At 39.6% G+C, this 18,311-nt stretch overlaps 1 protein-coding gene across 1 annotated transcript in view; it reads right to left on the bottom strand.

The window, feature by feature from the left end:
* The window catches only part of sapcd2 (suppressor APC domain containing 2), a 42,457-nt gene that overhangs the window by 3,911 nt on the left and 20,235 nt on the right, over positions 1–18,311 (bottom strand). The window contains exons 4-6 of the mRNA XM_057324665.1: positions 9,267–9,410; positions 7,303–7,404; positions 5,508–5,603 (exon numbers count right to left, since the gene is read on the bottom strand). Coding sequence (XP_057180648.1) covers positions 5,508–5,603; positions 7,303–7,404; positions 9,267–9,410 — 342 coding nt within the window. The remainder of the gene's footprint in view (positions 1–5,507; positions 5,604–7,302; positions 7,405–9,266; positions 9,411–18,311) is intronic.

The following is an 18,311-nucleotide window of genomic DNA, read 5'->3' as shown; positions in this document are numbered from 1 at the left end:
TGTTTTGGTGTGTGTGTCTTTAAGTGTAAATGAGCTGCTAGTCTCCGCCCCCTTTTCAGCAGAAAAAGCAGCCAGGGCTGTGAGCCTGTGCTTCCAAAGACAAAACAAGAAAGAAGGGTCACATATAGCGAATGAAAAACAAGGTCTCGTCTTTAAACACCAAACACATTGTTTTCTATAAGTGAACAGACTCCTAACTAAGGCGTCACGTTTTCTATACGTGAAAACACACATGACAAACCGATCATGTATTTACAAACCATACACACTGCTTTCTACAAGTAGCCTACCCAAGAAAGAAGGGTCACAAAGCGAATGAGAAACTACTGTGTCTCGTCTTTGAAGACCAAACACATTGTTTTCTATAAGCACACCTGTTTCCCCCGGGGCCATTCGCAAAGGCGCTCCGGTCCCTGTTGGTCCGGTCTCGACCGCTTTCGGGAGTGAGACCCGCGATCGCGTCACAGGGTTTCACGGGTGAAATAACAAAACGGGAGGGTGGCAGGAAACCATGTTACCATGACAAACCCGTCGCGTGTTTACAAACCATACACACTGCTTTCTATAAGTGAAGCAGAGGCGTTTCCTCCGAGGAGGCAAGGGAGGCAGTGCCTCCCCTCCCCCTCGAAAACAATCAAATGAGAATATTATCAACAGTTCAGAAATATAATAAAACAGCGGAATTAAACTTATTTAGCAAAATATGAGATCAATCAGAGTGTACAGCAGTGTGAAACAGCGACACCGCTTGACAGAATTTCAGAAGGAGGCAGTGTTTCTCTTGGCAGCCTCCTCTAAGCTCATTGACTTTCAATATACCCCTAAATCTTGCAGTGAGTTTGAGTGGGGGTAATTGAAAAGAATGGAGAAAAGTCACGTGAGAGGAGTCAATGCCTCCAAGGGGCTATGATTGGATTAACTCATCAGTGAGATCATATCTCACGTCATCCCGCCTTCCTGCTTGTCTTCTCCATCAATTTTAAACTGCTGGCGCTAAAATAGATTGAGCTTTAATTATTTTTTTATTAGTTTTATTAATCGGGTGTACCTTAGGACCTGTAGGATAATAGGATTCGTGGCGGAGATGGCGGAGGCAGAGGAGATATCGATTGTTGACAGAATATTATGTGGTTTTTCATTCGAAACCTTGTCTTTTGAGGAGAAAAAAGCAATCGAATCTGGCGGAAGACCGCAGCCCACTGTCAATATTATTAAACAAGGGAGAGGATTTTCTGTGAATTGGTACTCAAGAGTGGACTGGCTTACCGGGAGTAAAGAGAAAACCCGTTTGTTCTGTTGGCCTTGCCTTCTTTTCTCAAGTACCCGAAATGGCACATGGACAAAATATGGATTTGATGACGTTAAAAACTTGGAACGGGCAGTTCAACGACATGGCAAATCAAAGGACCATGTAAGTGCCCAAGTTAAACTTCATCTTTTGGGAAGAGTTCGTATAGAACATGTCTTGGATGAGGGAGCTAGACTTCAAGTTGAAAAGCATAACCAGACTGTGAGAAAAAAATCGAGCAGTGCTCGAGTGCTTAATTGACACCACAACCCTTCTTGCCCGACAAGAACTAGCATTCCGCAGTCGCTATGAAAACGCTAGCTCGGACAACAAGGGTAATTACAGAGAATTTCTTGAATGTCAGGCTAAACACGATGAGTTGCTGGCGACGCATTTGCAGACAAGCACCGTGTTTTCTGGAACATCAAATCGTATTCAGAATGATCTAATTCACTGTATCACTTCTGTCGTTTCCCAAACTGTTAAAACTGAAATCGATGCAGCTCCCTTCTTTGCATGGCAAGTAGACGAAACAACAGATATAAGCAATCAAGCTCAACTGTCAATTTCTGTGCGATATGTTGACGGAAATGCAGCAATTCAAGAGAGATTTATTGGATTTTTTAACATGTCCGGTGGACGTGATGCACAATCTGTGTATGAAGTTGTTGCCACGGCAATGGCACCGTTTAGGTTTGAAGAGAAATTGGTTGTGCAAACATATGATGGGGCAGCCGTGATGGCCTCTACATTGAATGGTCAACAAGCTAAAGTGAAAGCAGTGGCTCCCTCTGCTATGTTTGTGCATTGCTATGCACACAGGTTAAATCTTGTTCTTAGCCAGGGAGCAAAAAGCATACCAAGTGCATGAGTGTTTTTTGCAAATTTAGGAGGATTCGCGACGTTCTTTTCTCACTCTTCAAAGAGAACGGCTCTGCTGGAAGAGGTTGGCTGCTCTCGGTTGCCAAAAAGTGCTCCAACTAGATGGAACTTTAATTCACGGGCAGTGTCCAGTTGCCGAAAATCGCGAGAAGTTTCTAGATGTATTCAGGCGAATTGTTGATGCACCTGCCATGAATGATGACACTGTGCGAGGAGCTCTGGGCTTCATTGGATATTTGGAAAACTTTGAGTTCATTTTTTTTCTTTCAACATTCAAAGCAATTTTTTCTCTGACTGATGTTGTTTTTGACATTGTACAAAACAAGGCAATGGATATTGCATTTTGTAGAAAGAAAATCGACAATATTCTTTCCACATTGGTGACTCTGGGTTCTGAAGACCACTTTACACAGGTGTATGACAGTGCTGCTCATCTACCTGATGTTCATGCTCCAAAGAGGTCTCGGGCCATGGTGAAAGAGGGAGTGGATGTTAAAGAGCATTATCAACTGCTTTACAAGTCTATAATTGACAACCAGACGAAGCAGATCAAACAGAGATTTGCTGATTTGGACAACTTAAAGTTTCTCCAGTTGTTGAACAATGCAATGTTTGAGCAGATGCGCAATGCATTTCCAGTTGAGGCATTACACTCTCTAATCACCTGCTATGGTCAACATTTTGATACAGAGAGGCTCAAATCAGAGTTACAAGTTTTTTATTCTGACAGAGACCTGCATGGAGAAAATGCCAAGTTGTGTGACCTCCTCAGAGAATTTAAGTCGAATGATTTGGACAAGGGTATGCCTGAACTTTATAAACTAATGTGTCTTGGTGCTACAATTGGAGCAACATCTGCGGGAGTGGAAAGGAGTTTTTCATGCCTAAAACGGACCAAGAACTACCTGCGCAGTGCAACAGGTCAGGAACATCTATCTGAACTGGCACTGTTGTCTATTGAAAAATCCCTTGTGAAAGAATTGGAAGGAAGAGGCTCATGGTGGTATGAGCAGGTGACAGAGAAGTTCAATTCCATGAAGGAAAGAAGAGTGGACTTCACTTTTAAGGTTAGAAGTCTGAAATACTATAATGTTTTTCACAAATATTACAATGTGTTTTTTTTAGTTAAATTAAGAATTAAGAGTTTCATATTTCAGTTGCACAAACTACATTTTTAGTTTTGCATGAAGATGTTTGTGACTCATAGGTTACATAAGAAATTGCAGAATGGAAATAGATTAGATTATGATTGCATTCATTTCCACTAAAAAGATTATAAGCATTCATTTATGCAAGCATTAATTGTAAATTATTTTTGTCATTTGTAATATATTAATAAATATGACAAGATTTGTAGGTGAAATGTTCAATGTCAGTGTTTTGCTCTGTGTTGATCTGTTCCCTTTCACAGTGAAGAAGTAGGCTAAGAGCAGGCAGAAAAGGCAGTGAAGTGAGTTCAGGGTTTCAGGATTAGGAAATGTTCTTGTACTGGTGTTAATAGAAATTGTACAATAATTGGTAAGTTCATTTGAAAAGGTCAATCATTTTACATTTAAAGACTGTTCCATGTTTCAAATTGAAATGCATTGCATTTTCCCACTCTTAAAGTTCCATATTTGTCTAGTCCTCCAGCCTGCATCTTTGTTCAGATTTGTTCAAAAACTTTTGCTTGTGATCAGGCTTGCTCAGGATAGCAGCAGAGCTAAAGTAAGTCACATCTCTTTTTGATAATATTTGATTTGATCTCTTAAATGCTTTGAGTATTTCTGGGACTGCTAATAAATAAATTGATGGTAATGATGTGATGTTTATATAGGAAATACCAATAGTTCCAGAGGAAGATGAAGGTGGTGTTGATGTACCTTTTGTCAAAGCAGGGAAAATAAAAAAACTACAAGAATCAGAGGTACATACTGTAATGAACTTAATTTAAGATTTATTTTTCACACATAAACACTGAAATGACACTGGTTTTCTGACAAACGCACTTGTTAAAAGTGCAGAGATGATCAAAAATTACATGGGTAGACATCTGCCTCCTCATGTTTTAAGTCCACCGCACACCACTGAAGTGAAGGTACTCAAGAAACGCATCGCGTTTTCTCTAAGTGAAAACACACATTGCTTTCTATGAGTGAACGGACAAACGTGTCAGTGACATTTGATCTACTTTTAAGTTGCCACAGGTCCCTGAGGTCTTACTTAAAAAATACCGGTACTTACAATGTCTTTATTTGCAGCTTTGCCTCGTTCAGTGTGGAGAATTTCCATTGAAAACAAAATAAATCCATTGCTCTCGTCTCCTGTGAGGCTGGGAACAGTGTTCTGTGTTGGTCTTTGCACCCATCGACAGAACAGTTAGCATGTTTGGCACGAACATTCGCCATGGCGTTAGAACTGATACACTCCTGTCATTTCCAAAAATCAAAATGGCGCGCCGAGGGTGTTAATGAGCACATTAAGGGGCGGTGATATTCTAATGAGATCCGTCCACCGCGTCACCAAGGGAGTGTATTCTGAAGCACTGATTTTTTCACATGCTTTCAGAGAAAGGCGTAACAAACCAAAGTTACTGTGTTGTACTTTTTAACGTTTTCGGGGTTGGTAGATGACCTGGGAACCGATTATAGCACCTAAACACAGAAAAAGTCGTATTTTCATGAAATCTCCCCTTTAAATGGTTAGTTCTGGCCTTTGATTCTGATTGTGCCCTATTCCATGTAAAACTCTCAAAAACATACAGCTGACCGCATTACATAAGTATCACTGCATCACTGTATGCTTCACACGTCCTGTTATGAATTGACTGGGTTCATTTTTGGGGTTTATCACTTTACTCTGTTCTGACCTTTTGCTGTTAGTTGGTGGTGCTATTAACTCACAATAGCCACATGAACGTGATCAGACTTCAAATGGCTCAAGTTTGATCAAAATCACTCAACTTATTTAGCAGATATGGGACACTTGCTGTGTTCTTGATTTTGCCATACATTTATTGCCTTAGCATGGCAACACCGTTTAAGATATCAAAAATCTGTTCACAATTTAGTATCTTCAATGTCTTGCCATTATTTTGATTCAGTTTGTTGACAATCTCATAAATTAAAAGTTGACTGCATGCAACTGTCAAAAATACATCACAATAAATCCAAAATGGCTGTCTTCCTGTTGGGCAGAGCTAATGGATGTCAATGCAAAGTTCAAGTCTTACATTTGTGTTCTTTTGTACTATTATCTCTTATATGCTTTGTTCAAACTATTTTTCACTCTTTAAATGTATTATTATATGTCCTGATGTTTGTGTGCACTGATTGTGTTCTGATTTTTGATGTCTGACCTGCGTGAGGAGTCGGTTTTGCTCTTTTATGACCTGGATGGCCTGAGGAGGTGCAGGAACAGAAGCAGGAGGAGAAACAACAGCGGACGGGAACGTCTGAACAACAACAGATACACACAAACTGATTATTGTTTATTGCTCATTTATAGCTGCTGAATCTTAATTCTGGACAAATGGAAAAACAAAAGTTAGAAAATATAATTAATCTTTCATGTAAACATTGTAGGGTTGAAAAAAGAACATTTATTGCTGTCACAACCCCCATTTTCTTCCCAAAAGGCACCATTTGCCTTTCTAATGACCAAAGGGGTGCTGATAGTGATCAAATAATTACTGTTGTCTGAGGTGTTTGGATATGGTGGGTCCAGTACAGTGGGGGTTAAAGGTGGTCTCCTGATTGGTCGGTTTGATTTAATCATGTTACGTTATGATGGATAGGATGAAAGGGAGATGTAAGATGTAGGGTTCTTCAAGATGCCCTTGGATTCTGCCCTTACTTCATGCCCTTCGTCTTTACCTGAGCTCTTGGGTTCAGATCACTAAGCCATGCTTTCTTTTTATCTTATCTCTTAGGTAATGTTTCTTACAAGTCTTCCACAGTAGCATTACAGCCTGTCTAGAAGACATCTCAGCTTGGATGAAAAAGCACTACCTCCAGCTGAACCTAGCCAAGACAGAGCTGCTTGTATTCCCGGCCCTCTCACTATCCAATTTGGCATTACTCCATCCAAAACTACCAGAAACCTTGGAGTAATCTTCGATGACCAGCTGTCCTTCCTTGGTCACATTGCAAAGACAATGTGGTCGTACCGATGAGGCCCTACTTTACGGAGCATGCCGCACAACTCCTTGTCCAGGCCCTTGTAATCTCTAGGCTGGACTATTGCAACGCTCTTCCTGCAAAGGCAATCAAACCACTCCAGCTGGCACAGAACACAGCCACATGGCTTATTATCCAGGAGCCCAAAAGACGCCCCATCTCTCTCCAATGGCTATCAACTGTAGCCTGTATCAGATTTAAGTCACTGATGCTTGCTTATAGAACTGGCTCTGCTGCACTGTCATACTTTTACACCCTCCTACACTCTTACACCCCATCCAGAACCTTGCCTTCAGCGAATGTAATAACTTCACAAAAGGGCACAAAATCACATTCTCGCTCATTCCCCTTCACTACTCCTCGCTGGTGGAATGATCTTCCGAATGCAGTCTGGTCAAGCACATCTCTCACGACATTCAAAAAACAACTTAAGACATATCTTTTCTACCAGTACTTGACTGGACTACATGACTTCCCTCTTTCTCAGCAGGTATTGTTCAGGCTTTGTGTGAAAACTAGTATCTTGGTACAAGCACTTATTTGTATTATTGCCTCCGTATGACAAATCGCTATATTGTTTCCTAATTTCTCTAGAAGTTGCTTTGGATAAAAGCATCTGCTAAATGCCTAAATGTAAATGTAAGTCTGTTATTAAACACTTTCATTTACAAATCTTAATTCATGTAAGGGTCAATCCATATGGCAATACAATATAGTCATGATATAGCAATGCTCTCCCACATGTTTAGCTACAATCACTTATTTCCATTGTTGGTATAAGTAGCAGAAGGATGGATATTGACAAGAAATACAAAATTTGATTCCAATCAAATCAAACCATCTTGCAGCATGAAAACATTCATAACTATTTGTTAACATACCTAATCTCAATTTAAACATTTTAAATACCAGATTACTTTATTACTAACAGTGTCTCAAGATGTCAACGCAGGTTGTTCATTGTTTTATACTGACCGTTGCTGAAAATGAAATCAAATCACTGAGGCAGCGAGTGACATCCTGAAGTTTGGGAAGAAGAACATCTAACCGACTTGGACACGATCCAGTCGAAGATGCCTGATGACACAACACAACACACAACATATTTGTGTATTTAATGAAATACAACAGCTTTTTGAACTAATAGTAACTGAATTGTGTTAAATTCTCTAAATCTTCACCAGTGACTGCATCCAACTCTGTTAATTATGATTGTGTTCATACTAGGTGCTATATTTTTATTTAATTTACTAATAGTACAAAAACAGCTGTAAACTACGCACTAGAATATAATACTGACAGGATTATGAACTATAAAACAAGTTTCATACCATTAAGAGTTATCTAGTTCACACGGTTCTGTTACAAAAACACATCAACAGCGACTTAACCCTTCACTTGTGTTAATAACTATACCTTACAGGACCACATGTGACTTTAATGTTCGTACGAAAAAGTGCAATTTGTGTATATTTATGGACAAAAGTGTCTGTCAAAAGGTATAAATGTCACTGTTGTCTGCTTTCAAAGAATAAACACAACACATCCGATTTCACAGAGAGTTTTGTTGTGTTGTTAATAAGTGAATTATTTAGGAGTGTGTTTTAGCAAGTATTTGTCATGAATCTCTCTGATCACATTCAATGTCTTAAGAATGATGATACAGATACATTGCTTAACAAATATACTAGACCACCAGCACCCAATATAAAGTTTGCACCACAGCTGTATTGGTGATTACCAAAATCATTTCTTATGTTTCTGTGATGGTTATTTATTCACAGCAGCATTTCTAATGCTAAAATATCATTATTGTTGTTATTTATGAATTTACAGGAATAACAAGAAAAATATAATACCACTTTATTATTGTTTTATTCAGATGCCAAATTACAGTAATTTACTTGCAGTCTTTAATAGAAAATATGTTTCATGGACGAATGTTCCGTGATTCATTTCCGACTCCTGAGAGAAGAGTGTGAATATGCAGACTAAAATTTGGGTATAAAACATGAATAGTTATTATTTTGTTGTTTCAGTTATTTGGTTAATAAATGACAATAAGTAACATTTTTAGTGCGAATAGGGCTCAGGGCATATCAAGCGATCTCTAACAAAGCAATAGTGACGCATAGTACAAATATGTTTTACTCACATAAGATTGCTGCGCCATTCCTATCAGATCCAACATTGACGGCACAGCACTGCTTTTTCATTTTAGTCTCTCCGCAAATCCATCGTCGACCTCTGCCTTGTTCACAAAGGAATCCGCGGTGAAATGAAGCGAACAAATGCTCAATGTTTTACGCACGTGAGCTGGAACGTCTTTAAAAATAAACTTCAACCACGCATTACTTATGTGGGAATCCGAAGGAAGGTTATGCAGCGACTGTGTTCTTCCACAACCAGGCACTGCACAATATTTTGCGATCTTTAGCGGCATGTTTATTGCTTGCGCGCTCTATCTGGTTCCGCGCAACTTGTGTTACTTCAGTACTGTCATGCGTGAACCAGTGGGCGGGGCTAGAGAAGTAGGCGTTGATATTCTTCTGTGGAGGCGGTGTTCAACCTATCTATAGGTGCATTCCAGGACCTGCCGTTCGCTGAGCCTCGTGTCAATAACAGTTGTTATTTCAGTAACAAGGGCGTTTTCAGGTCTGACACTTACAGGATGTTCACGTGAATAAGATCCTCTTATATAACAAAAGCGCGGTTAAAATTGAGGTCTTAATTCATGACACCTTTAAAACAAGTTTTCGACAGATTCCTAAAATATTTGTGTATTATGACAGGTGTTGTAATACATTTGTTAAGCACTGGACATTTATGCAAAACTAATCTAAACTGATCTACACTCAAATATTAAGATTTGTGTGTCATTCTGGTACAAAGTGAATTTTTGTGTTAGAAAAAACAACTTGATCTGGCAGTGGACGTACGGTGGAGTGACTCTGGCCAACATGTCTCTGTGTCTCAATAACGTTGTGGATCTGGGTCTGGTACCATTCTCTTGCTCGATCCAAAACATCCAGCCCGGCCAACAGAGAATCTTTCTCCTGCTCCAACTCCTTCATCTGCTTCAGCTGTCAAACACCAACACAAACATCAATCTACATATAATAACATAACAGAAACATCATACCACCCTGATGCACACAGGTCATTTATGACACATTTTTGTATTTGACCTCCGTTCAGATGTGCACCATCACGAGCGGTCAGAACAGAAGCTTTGAAATGTCCTTTAAACAAAGTTCTCAGATACATGATTTCAATTCTCAAATAATTAAGAGTTTCCATGATATCAAAGGTTTTTTGCCTGTTAGTGAGTATGGGAGGTTTGGTCAAATATTTTCTTTTTGGCAAACAAAAGAATCTAGCTGTTTTTATTCATGATGCAACACAAATCGCCTATGAAAAACAACTCCAGAAATCATTTTCTCAGATGTTGCTAGAAAATAAATATAATTTGCAGCACACAAGTCATTGGGGTTTTTGTGTAACTGCTGATCTCGTGGGATTTTCACGCACAACAGTCTCTAGAGTCTAAAAAACAACAGACGTTCAGTGAGCTGCAGTCCTGCGGATGGAAATGCTTTATGATGAAAGAGGTCAATGGAAAACGCTCAGAATAACACACAACAGCGCTTTGTACAGTCACAAAGAACAGACCAACCGCAGAAGAGCTTTCACACACACCCACTAGACAAACTGACTGATACATGTGCTTTCTGTAAAGCAGCTTCAAATCAACTCCACTCAACTCAACTCACTTTTATTGTCACATCACCACGTGTGGTGAGTGAAAGTCTTGGCTGTGTACTCCATACAAAGTAGAGTGCAGTTGGACAGACAACTGTATGACTTTAAAGACTTCAGTGACAGTATGTAGTGCAGACGAACAGTGCAAAGTATAAATAGACAGACTGTACAAAAAGACTATACATTATACACATGTGGACAGTATATACAGAATATACATTAGATGTTGACAAACAAAGCAAAACTGTAAAAAGCCCAGTAAGGACAAATGAACAGAATTGATTGATTAAACTGAGAACAATGTCACATCGTCTAATGGATACTAATAACATAATGCACATCAAGCCTCTTTAAAGAACACAGTTCACCGCTCTTCAGAGGCTGTTCTAGTCAGCAGACATAAATAGGGTTAGGGTACTGGACTCGGTACTTTTAAGGGCACTGACCGAATTACGTCGGTACTACAGAGTATCGAATCACATTAAATTAATTGGTGCCAAATTTCGGTACCTGAGAACGCATCGGGTGCTGTGCGAGAGCAGGTACGTTAGAGAGAGAGAGATCATTTTACTTCACGCAAAGCGAAAATAAAACCGCTAATAAAGCAGACTCTACATATGCTGCACTCTACAAACACTCGACTCTACATATGGTTATCATATTTATATTATTTATTGTTCTTGTTTAGAAAATTAAGCATACACTTGCATTAAAGGAGACATCAGATGAAAACCCCACTTTTTCTGTGTTTAAGTGCTATAATCGGGTCCCCGGTGCATCTAGCTACCCAGAAAACTTGAAAATAAGAACCCAGTAAGTTTGTTTTGGTGTGCCTTTCCCTGCAAGCATGTGAGAAATCCAGCCGTTCAGATTTCGCTCCAATTGTGACGTCCAAAGCGGATTTTATTATAATGTTACAGCCCCTTAATCTACACAGTTCCACCCACCGTGCTCCGCCATTGTTGTTTTCACAAGCGACAGCGGTGTACGTGACGCCATGGCTAAAGTTCGTGGACAACATGCAATGTAGTCGCTGCACAGAGTCCAAACCTCGGAAGAGACAAGAGTGGATTTATTTTATTTTTTAGTAGAAATCCATCAGAAACCATAAGTAAAAACCTGCTTGTTTGCGCGAATCACTTCAAACCGGAGTGCTTTATCAACCTGGGACAGTACAAGTAGGATTAGCTTCAGAGTTGTTCCTAAAGAGGGATCGAGACCAACTGAACGAGACAAAACTGCCAATGTAATTAATATTTATCAACAGTCTGAATTGACGTACATGTATTGTATATACTGTATAGGAGGATAACGTTAGCATATGATAGCGAAGGGAACTAAATCAGTCACGGGCTAAATAGAACATTCAAAGCCAGTGTTAAATAGGGCTGTGCAAAAATATCGATACATGTAACTATCGCAAAAAAAAAATTTTCAATACTGTATGGATAGTGATACCTCTACTATCGATAATTTATTTTTAATCATGTCATACATACGGCCAAAAGTAAGTGGAAGCGAGCATGGTGAAAAATATAAGAAGGCTTGGAGCTCTCAGAGCTGATGTGTGGGTGTGCTTTGGTTTTCAAAATAAGTCATGGACTAATGAGTTATATAAAATAATGCTGTTTGTAGCTTCGCAAGTCATGACACAAGTCACTTGGCTACTGCAGTGCATTAGACAGAAAGTTTAAGAAAAGTAACAATGACATTTATTGTTCTTTCACGGATGTGACACCAGCGCATTTTCAGCACGGATGAAGCAGAGGTTTAATACTGCCCATGTTCAGTGTTTTAACTGTAATGCACCACAACAGCCAAGTGACTTGCGTGACCCACCTTATTGCCCTGTGCTACCCACTTGAGGGGTGCGACCCACAGTTTGAGAAGCCAAACGGTGCATGCATTGCACATCGTGGCCACTCTGCAGAGGTAAGGGATGTTTTCACACTTATCCTTACAGAAAACCCCCGGTGGAGCTCAGCATGTTGTATTTCTAGCTCTACTTTTTACATTTTCTATTTAAAGTATTGCAATATATCGCAAATGTGTATCGTATCGAAATACATACCAATATATTGTATCGTGACCAATCTATCGTGATATGTATCGTATCGGGAGGCACTTGCCAATACACAGCCCTAGTGTTAAACTTACTGTATATAAGTGCAGATGGACACTTGGAGTTTAGCTGTATGAATGTTAATACATTATGTGCGCTAATATGTTTAGCTGCGGCAAGCTGTTTGTTTTGCTAATGAACAGGGGCGAACACTGGAGTTAGTTTCGTATTAAACGTCTCAAATCATTCATGCTTAGGCTGAAAAATCTGTCACTGCAAACTAGCTCTCACGTTGTGTGTATAATGTTATAACTTGTCAATGACAAGCGCTAAAATCCATGTAATTCCGCTGAGATCTGCAGGTACGCATTCCGTGGAGTTTAGGTAAGCATACACGCACAACGTAAGCGCATTAGCTGTTTGCTGTGACTGATTTTTTTGTCTCCGGACGAATGATTTGAGACGTTTAAGACGAAACTAACGGCAGAGGAATTCAGGAAATATCATTTAGCTAAACCATTGCCATGGCAGTACTACACGTGTGTTGTGTTGACACGCCGGACAGAAGGGGGTTGGGGTTTGCTGTAACTCATTATCATTTAAAGAGACATGCACCAAAACGGGTTGCTGTGAGCAGAGCTGTTTTTGACGAGGCAAGAAGGGTTTTGTGTACACAGCCATTGAGTGTTTTTAAACAAAATATGTTCCAGACATTTCATGAAACCCTAATAAATCATACCAACTTGTTGAAAGTGCTTGTCCGAGGACACTAGGGGTGTAACGATACACGCAGCTCACGATTCGGTACATATCTCGATGCTGGGTTCACGATACGACACACATCTCGATATTTTGAACAAAATTCAAAAATGAAACTGAAATTCAAATAACATTTATTTTCAAAATATTAACAATTTCAGTAACTTATTTTGTTGCACATACAACTTAATAAAGAATTTTAACACGTTAAGGCTTAACTGAAATTAGAATTAAGATCAGTGTCAATTTTGACAGCAAATTTTGATTTTGATTTAGTTTTAGTCATAGTCTTTTGACTAAAATGCAATTTAGTTTTAGTCATCCCAATTATCATAGTTTTAGTCTATTTTTAGTCGACGAAATCTACATTATATTAGTCTACTGAAATCTATCTGGATTAACTCATTTAATTGGTGTAATTAAATGTTCCATACAAAGATTAAACTGTTTCGACATAATGACCTGGTTTCATTTAATTCTAAGGTAAACTAAATTACCTTTATTTTTCAGAAAAGTTGAGTAACTACTGGATCTGCATTGTTGTAACACAGAGAATATTAGACCATGAACTAGGGCTGAACGATTAATCGAAATCGAATCGCAATCGCGATGTGAGACGTTGCGATTTGCTAATCGCAAGAGTCTGCGATGTGGAAGCGATGTGAAAAATAGGAAACGCGTCTGTTCCAAGCCCGCTTTGAGTGGCATTCTTGCTAACCAACTGAGTGAGCGCACCTCCGTTATGCCTAATCAGCACTGCCCCAGCCAACTGCGTAAACGTCCGACATTAAAAAAACAAACAAACAGAAGGCAGGAGAGACAGTGTGTGTGTTATTATGGCATCTGCAGAGTCAGATCGATCATATTAGGCAAATAAATACTAAAGAACCGTCCAATTCAGAAGACCGCACACACAGCCTGTGTCATACTCGCGCGACTCTACCATGAGGATCACCTGATGCTGGATTCATGGTTGGCTTGGTTATTCTGTCAGGCTGAGGCCCGAACCCGAGTCGTTGGCATAGCACTTTGACGCACTACCACAGAGCCACGGAGGAAGTGAGGAATCCAGCAAACAGACAGAGTCAAACAGGTAGAAGTAAGGTTGGTTTATTTCTCCACAAAAAATGATATAATCCATAAAAATAATCCAAAGAGAACGTAAACGAGAGGTAACCCAAAAAGCAAAATAATCCACAGAAAAAACTCACAAAGGTAATCCACAAAGCAAAAAGTCCTCGGTGCAAAACTCAATTTTGCGTGCATACAATACGCCAATTTTTGTCTTATTAACCTGTCCCCTAACCCAAACCCTAACTGTATTATTTTAATTATTTCAGTGTTTCCTCTTCATGTACGTTTCAAAATGGCTGCTCTCCACCGAGGTGCACGCAAACATTGCCGTATCATATACATGTAAAATCTAACTTTGGCGTACATATTACACATTATTGCAACAGCGTGTTATTTATACGCAATTGATGAGAACGGGTGTTTTAATCACACAACAACTTTGGACTGGTTAATTCAGTTGGCTATTGTGGGCTGAAACGTTAGTGGAAAAGGATAAAAAGCTTATATTTGATTTGAACTCTTTCCCTGCCAAACAAAGAATTTTCAGAGTATCTGTGTTTTCACTGTTGTACAGCAGGTAGAGCTGTTACCCATTTTCTGAAAGACCACAATATCTCTCTTGAATCTAGAAATGGTAAATATTTGATCAGTTTTTGTCAATAGTGCTGAATCTGATATAGGCGGAGTCCAAAATTAGAATGCTAATGATCTCACCTGTTTAATCAAAATGTTGCATTTTTTAATAAACCTACTCACATTTAAGAGGTGATAAAAACAGAACCAATGAAGATAGAAGAAACATTTTTTTTGGTTTAAAAGCAGAGACTGTTCTTGGTGTAGTGTTTGTCCATACAGTCATTAAAGAAAATGTACTGGAGCATTCAAATTCCAGTGAAAATGATAACAAAAATACTGCACTGGCTGGCAACTTTTTAAAAAGTGTGGCGGGGAAAGAGTTAAACAACTTTTCTGTTTTTTAATACATTTAATGTTTTATCTAACTTAATTATTGTAATTTTCATCTAATTATAAGAACTTTTATATGTTGTAAAGTGGTTGGTTTGGCCTACACATTCATGTGTGTACAAGATCAGGATGGCACCACCTCAGTCTCATTTTGAGCCATAAAAAACCCAGAGGGGAGGTTGTGCCGCTGTGCGTTTGTGTGGTGGCCCATTGAAAGAGAAAATCCTTTTTCTTTGTATAGACGGATGGGCAGATGCACACACAGTTAAAGAGCCAGACAGATGGCACTAACTGTTCAAAAAGAACAACAAAATTCAAAAAGTTAATGAAGTTTTAAAGTCTTTGGCTTTAAGTAAATCTTTACTAATTTGGCCTATGTAAAAAAGCTCAAGAAATCTTTCATGCTATTTTATAAAATGAAAAAGTTCACATGTAAACGTACTGCAAAAGATGTGACTTGCAGCATTAAGACAACACAGATAAAGAGTGAAGCTGTGAAGAAACCAACAGCTATTCTATGATATCAGACCATTACAAACCTAATCTTCACCCATCAGAATGTGAAAATCAACACATCTGTCTGTCACTCACCCAGAAGTAGAAGCGCAGGGCTCTGCTGGAGAACAGGCCGCTGCTCAAGGGAATAAACACAGTTGTGTAAGCAGCCCACACGGCCGGCCCCAGAGACTCGGCAGCATCCAGGCCCTGGGGCCCGACCCGACTGACCACCATGAGAGAACGAGCCACTGGAAACCAACAGAGATGAGATCACGACACAAAGACGGTGAGAGTGAGGGGATCAATGCAAATGCAGGACAGCACTTTAGAAAAACAATACAGACACAGAGAGAGAGAGAGAGAGCGAGAGAGAGAGAGAGAGAGAGACATATAAACTCGTACTACTGTGATGTATTTCATGTTTATTAACCACAAGAGTCATGGACACACCTGCATGTTAACCAACAACCACATTGGCAGTTCCAGACATTCACAGAGGCTGCGCGTGCCGCGTGCTTCTCTAGTAACGAAACTAGTAACAGGCGCTTCCTGTCTGCATCGCTGCCGGTGGTTTGTTTGTGTCCCCACACTTCGCTCTAATATTAGTGTATTTTATTATCGTTAATTATTATTGTCGTTGCTAACTTATCCTGATATCTCAATAACCCTGCTTTTGTCATTTACTTGAAGATTCTAAACCAAACGTGATAATTAACTTAACGCCACTAGCATAGCAATAGCGTGTTAGCTCGCTTTCTGTTTACACTGTGGAATATCATCTCGCCTCTGGTTTGTCTTGTGTGCTAACTGTTTCTCTTTTTAAGCGAGTATACTACGATTCATTGAGCAACCTTGGTAAGTTGGAATTGCACTTAAAACCCGGTGAGTTAAGGCTTCTATTCCTATTATTGTTACTTTCACCTCATGTCATATGTTTAGCTTAGCCTTCTCTGTCAGCTGCGAGGGTTTTATATGCGATAACTGCAGGGAAATAGTTAGGCTGACAGAGAAGATCTTAGAATTAGAGTCTCGCATCCAATAATTATCTGAGGATAGTAAGAGTGTAAGGACCATAGAAAACACTTTGGATGCGAGCAACATTAGTGCACACAGCTCAGTCCGCTCTGGGAAAATTCGTGACTGAGACGGCGTAGTCGCAGGACAAAACATCACTCGACCGTTCCGATTACAGTCTCGAACAGGTTTGCCCCGCTCAGTGACGCACCGACTGAGAAACCTGCTGAAAGTGCCATAGTTATCGGTGATTCTATTGTTCGGAACGTTAACATAGAGGCACCAGCCACCGTAGTCCAATGTTTACCGGGAGCCAGAGCGCCTGACATCAAGTCAAATTTAAATGTGCTGGCTAAGGCTAATCGTAAATTCAGTAAGATTGTTATTCACGTCGGCACAAATGATGTTCGACTCCGTCAATCGGAGATCACAAAAGATAATATTAAAGAGGTGTGTGAGCTCGCAAGCACAATGTCAGAGACACTGTGATATTCTCTGGCCCCCTCACTGTTTATCGTGGTGATAAGATTTATAGCAGATTATCATCACTAAATGGCTGGTTGTCTGAGTGGTGCCTGCAGAATGATATAGTTTTTGTAAACAACTGGAAGAGTTTTGAGGGCAGACCTGACCTGTTGAAACGAGATGGTCTCCATCCATCCTGGGCTGGGGCTTCCATCCTGTCTAGAAATATGGCAAAAAGTCTTAATAATGCTAATGCTAAAGCTTGACTCGCTGGGGCCCAGGTCAGGGAGCAGACAGAATGGCTTAACCAACTGTCTGCTTGCCGTCTCTTGTCGCAGAATACACAAAATGTACAACATGTATTAATCCGTTCTCCCAAACATCACAAAATAGAGACTGTGTCTGTCCCCCGGATTAGCACACATAAAATAATGCGTAAACCTCTTGAACGTAATTTAATAAACGTTAAACAGATTAAAGAGTACATTCCTCAATATTTTTAAGGGCTTATTTTGGTTTATGGAGTGTCCGACAACAAGTTTATGTACATACATGATGTAAAAATACTATTATTTCGTAATAATAAGCAGTTTTTATTACCTTACTTCTTGACTGACTCTCAAATGATTCGTTCCGCGATTCATCTGTGTAATCTCCGCCTTTCCGCCAGCGTAGTCTGATCTGATTGGTCAGATAGTGTAGTCTGCTGTGATTGGTCAGATGGTCTAGTCTGCTGTGATTGGTCAAATGGTCTAGTCTGCTGTGATTGGTCAAACGCGTTCAGCATGTGTCGCAAATGGACCGCCTATCATTACTGCTGTATTACGGTTTGCAGGTGGTTGGATATTAACAGTGTATAGAGAGAGATGGCGTCGATTTTACCTTACCAGTTCGAGCCCGAGTCTGACGAATCATTCTTTAATCCTTATACAGATGCCAGTAAGAAAAAGGACTGTTTTAGACACTTCTCTTGTAACAGTTAGTTATCACGGCATACAGTGTACGGTGTTCGTATCTTCAGATGTTATTATAACTATAGTACACCACGCAGTTCTTGAAATAAAGACTTTGCGAGTTAATATGGTTGAACACTTACATTAGCGCAACGAGTTTATAGCTAACGTTAGGTAAACAAACAGTAACAACCCCAAAAATAACGGTAACGTTAGCTAAACACAGACATGAGATAACGTCACACAAATTTAATTTTAAGTAAAGACAAAAATAAAGAGTCACACTTACAGGTTGTGATTCGGTGGAGCTTACAGGTCCAAATAAAGTTGGTATTGCAACATCTTTTAAGGAAAGACGTTTAATGTATCCTGCAGTAAAGGCGCCAAGATTGATGAAGCAATCTTCGGTAAAATGACGCGCGCAAAGTAAA

The sequence above is a fragment of the Triplophysa rosa genome, linkage group LG2 (assembly GCF_024868665.1).
Source record: "Triplophysa rosa linkage group LG2, Trosa_1v2, whole genome shotgun sequence".
In the NCBI taxonomy this organism is placed as follows: domain Eukaryota; kingdom Metazoa; phylum Chordata; class Actinopteri; order Cypriniformes; family Nemacheilidae; genus Triplophysa; species Triplophysa rosa.
This window is presented reverse-complemented; position numbering and strand designations above follow the sequence as displayed.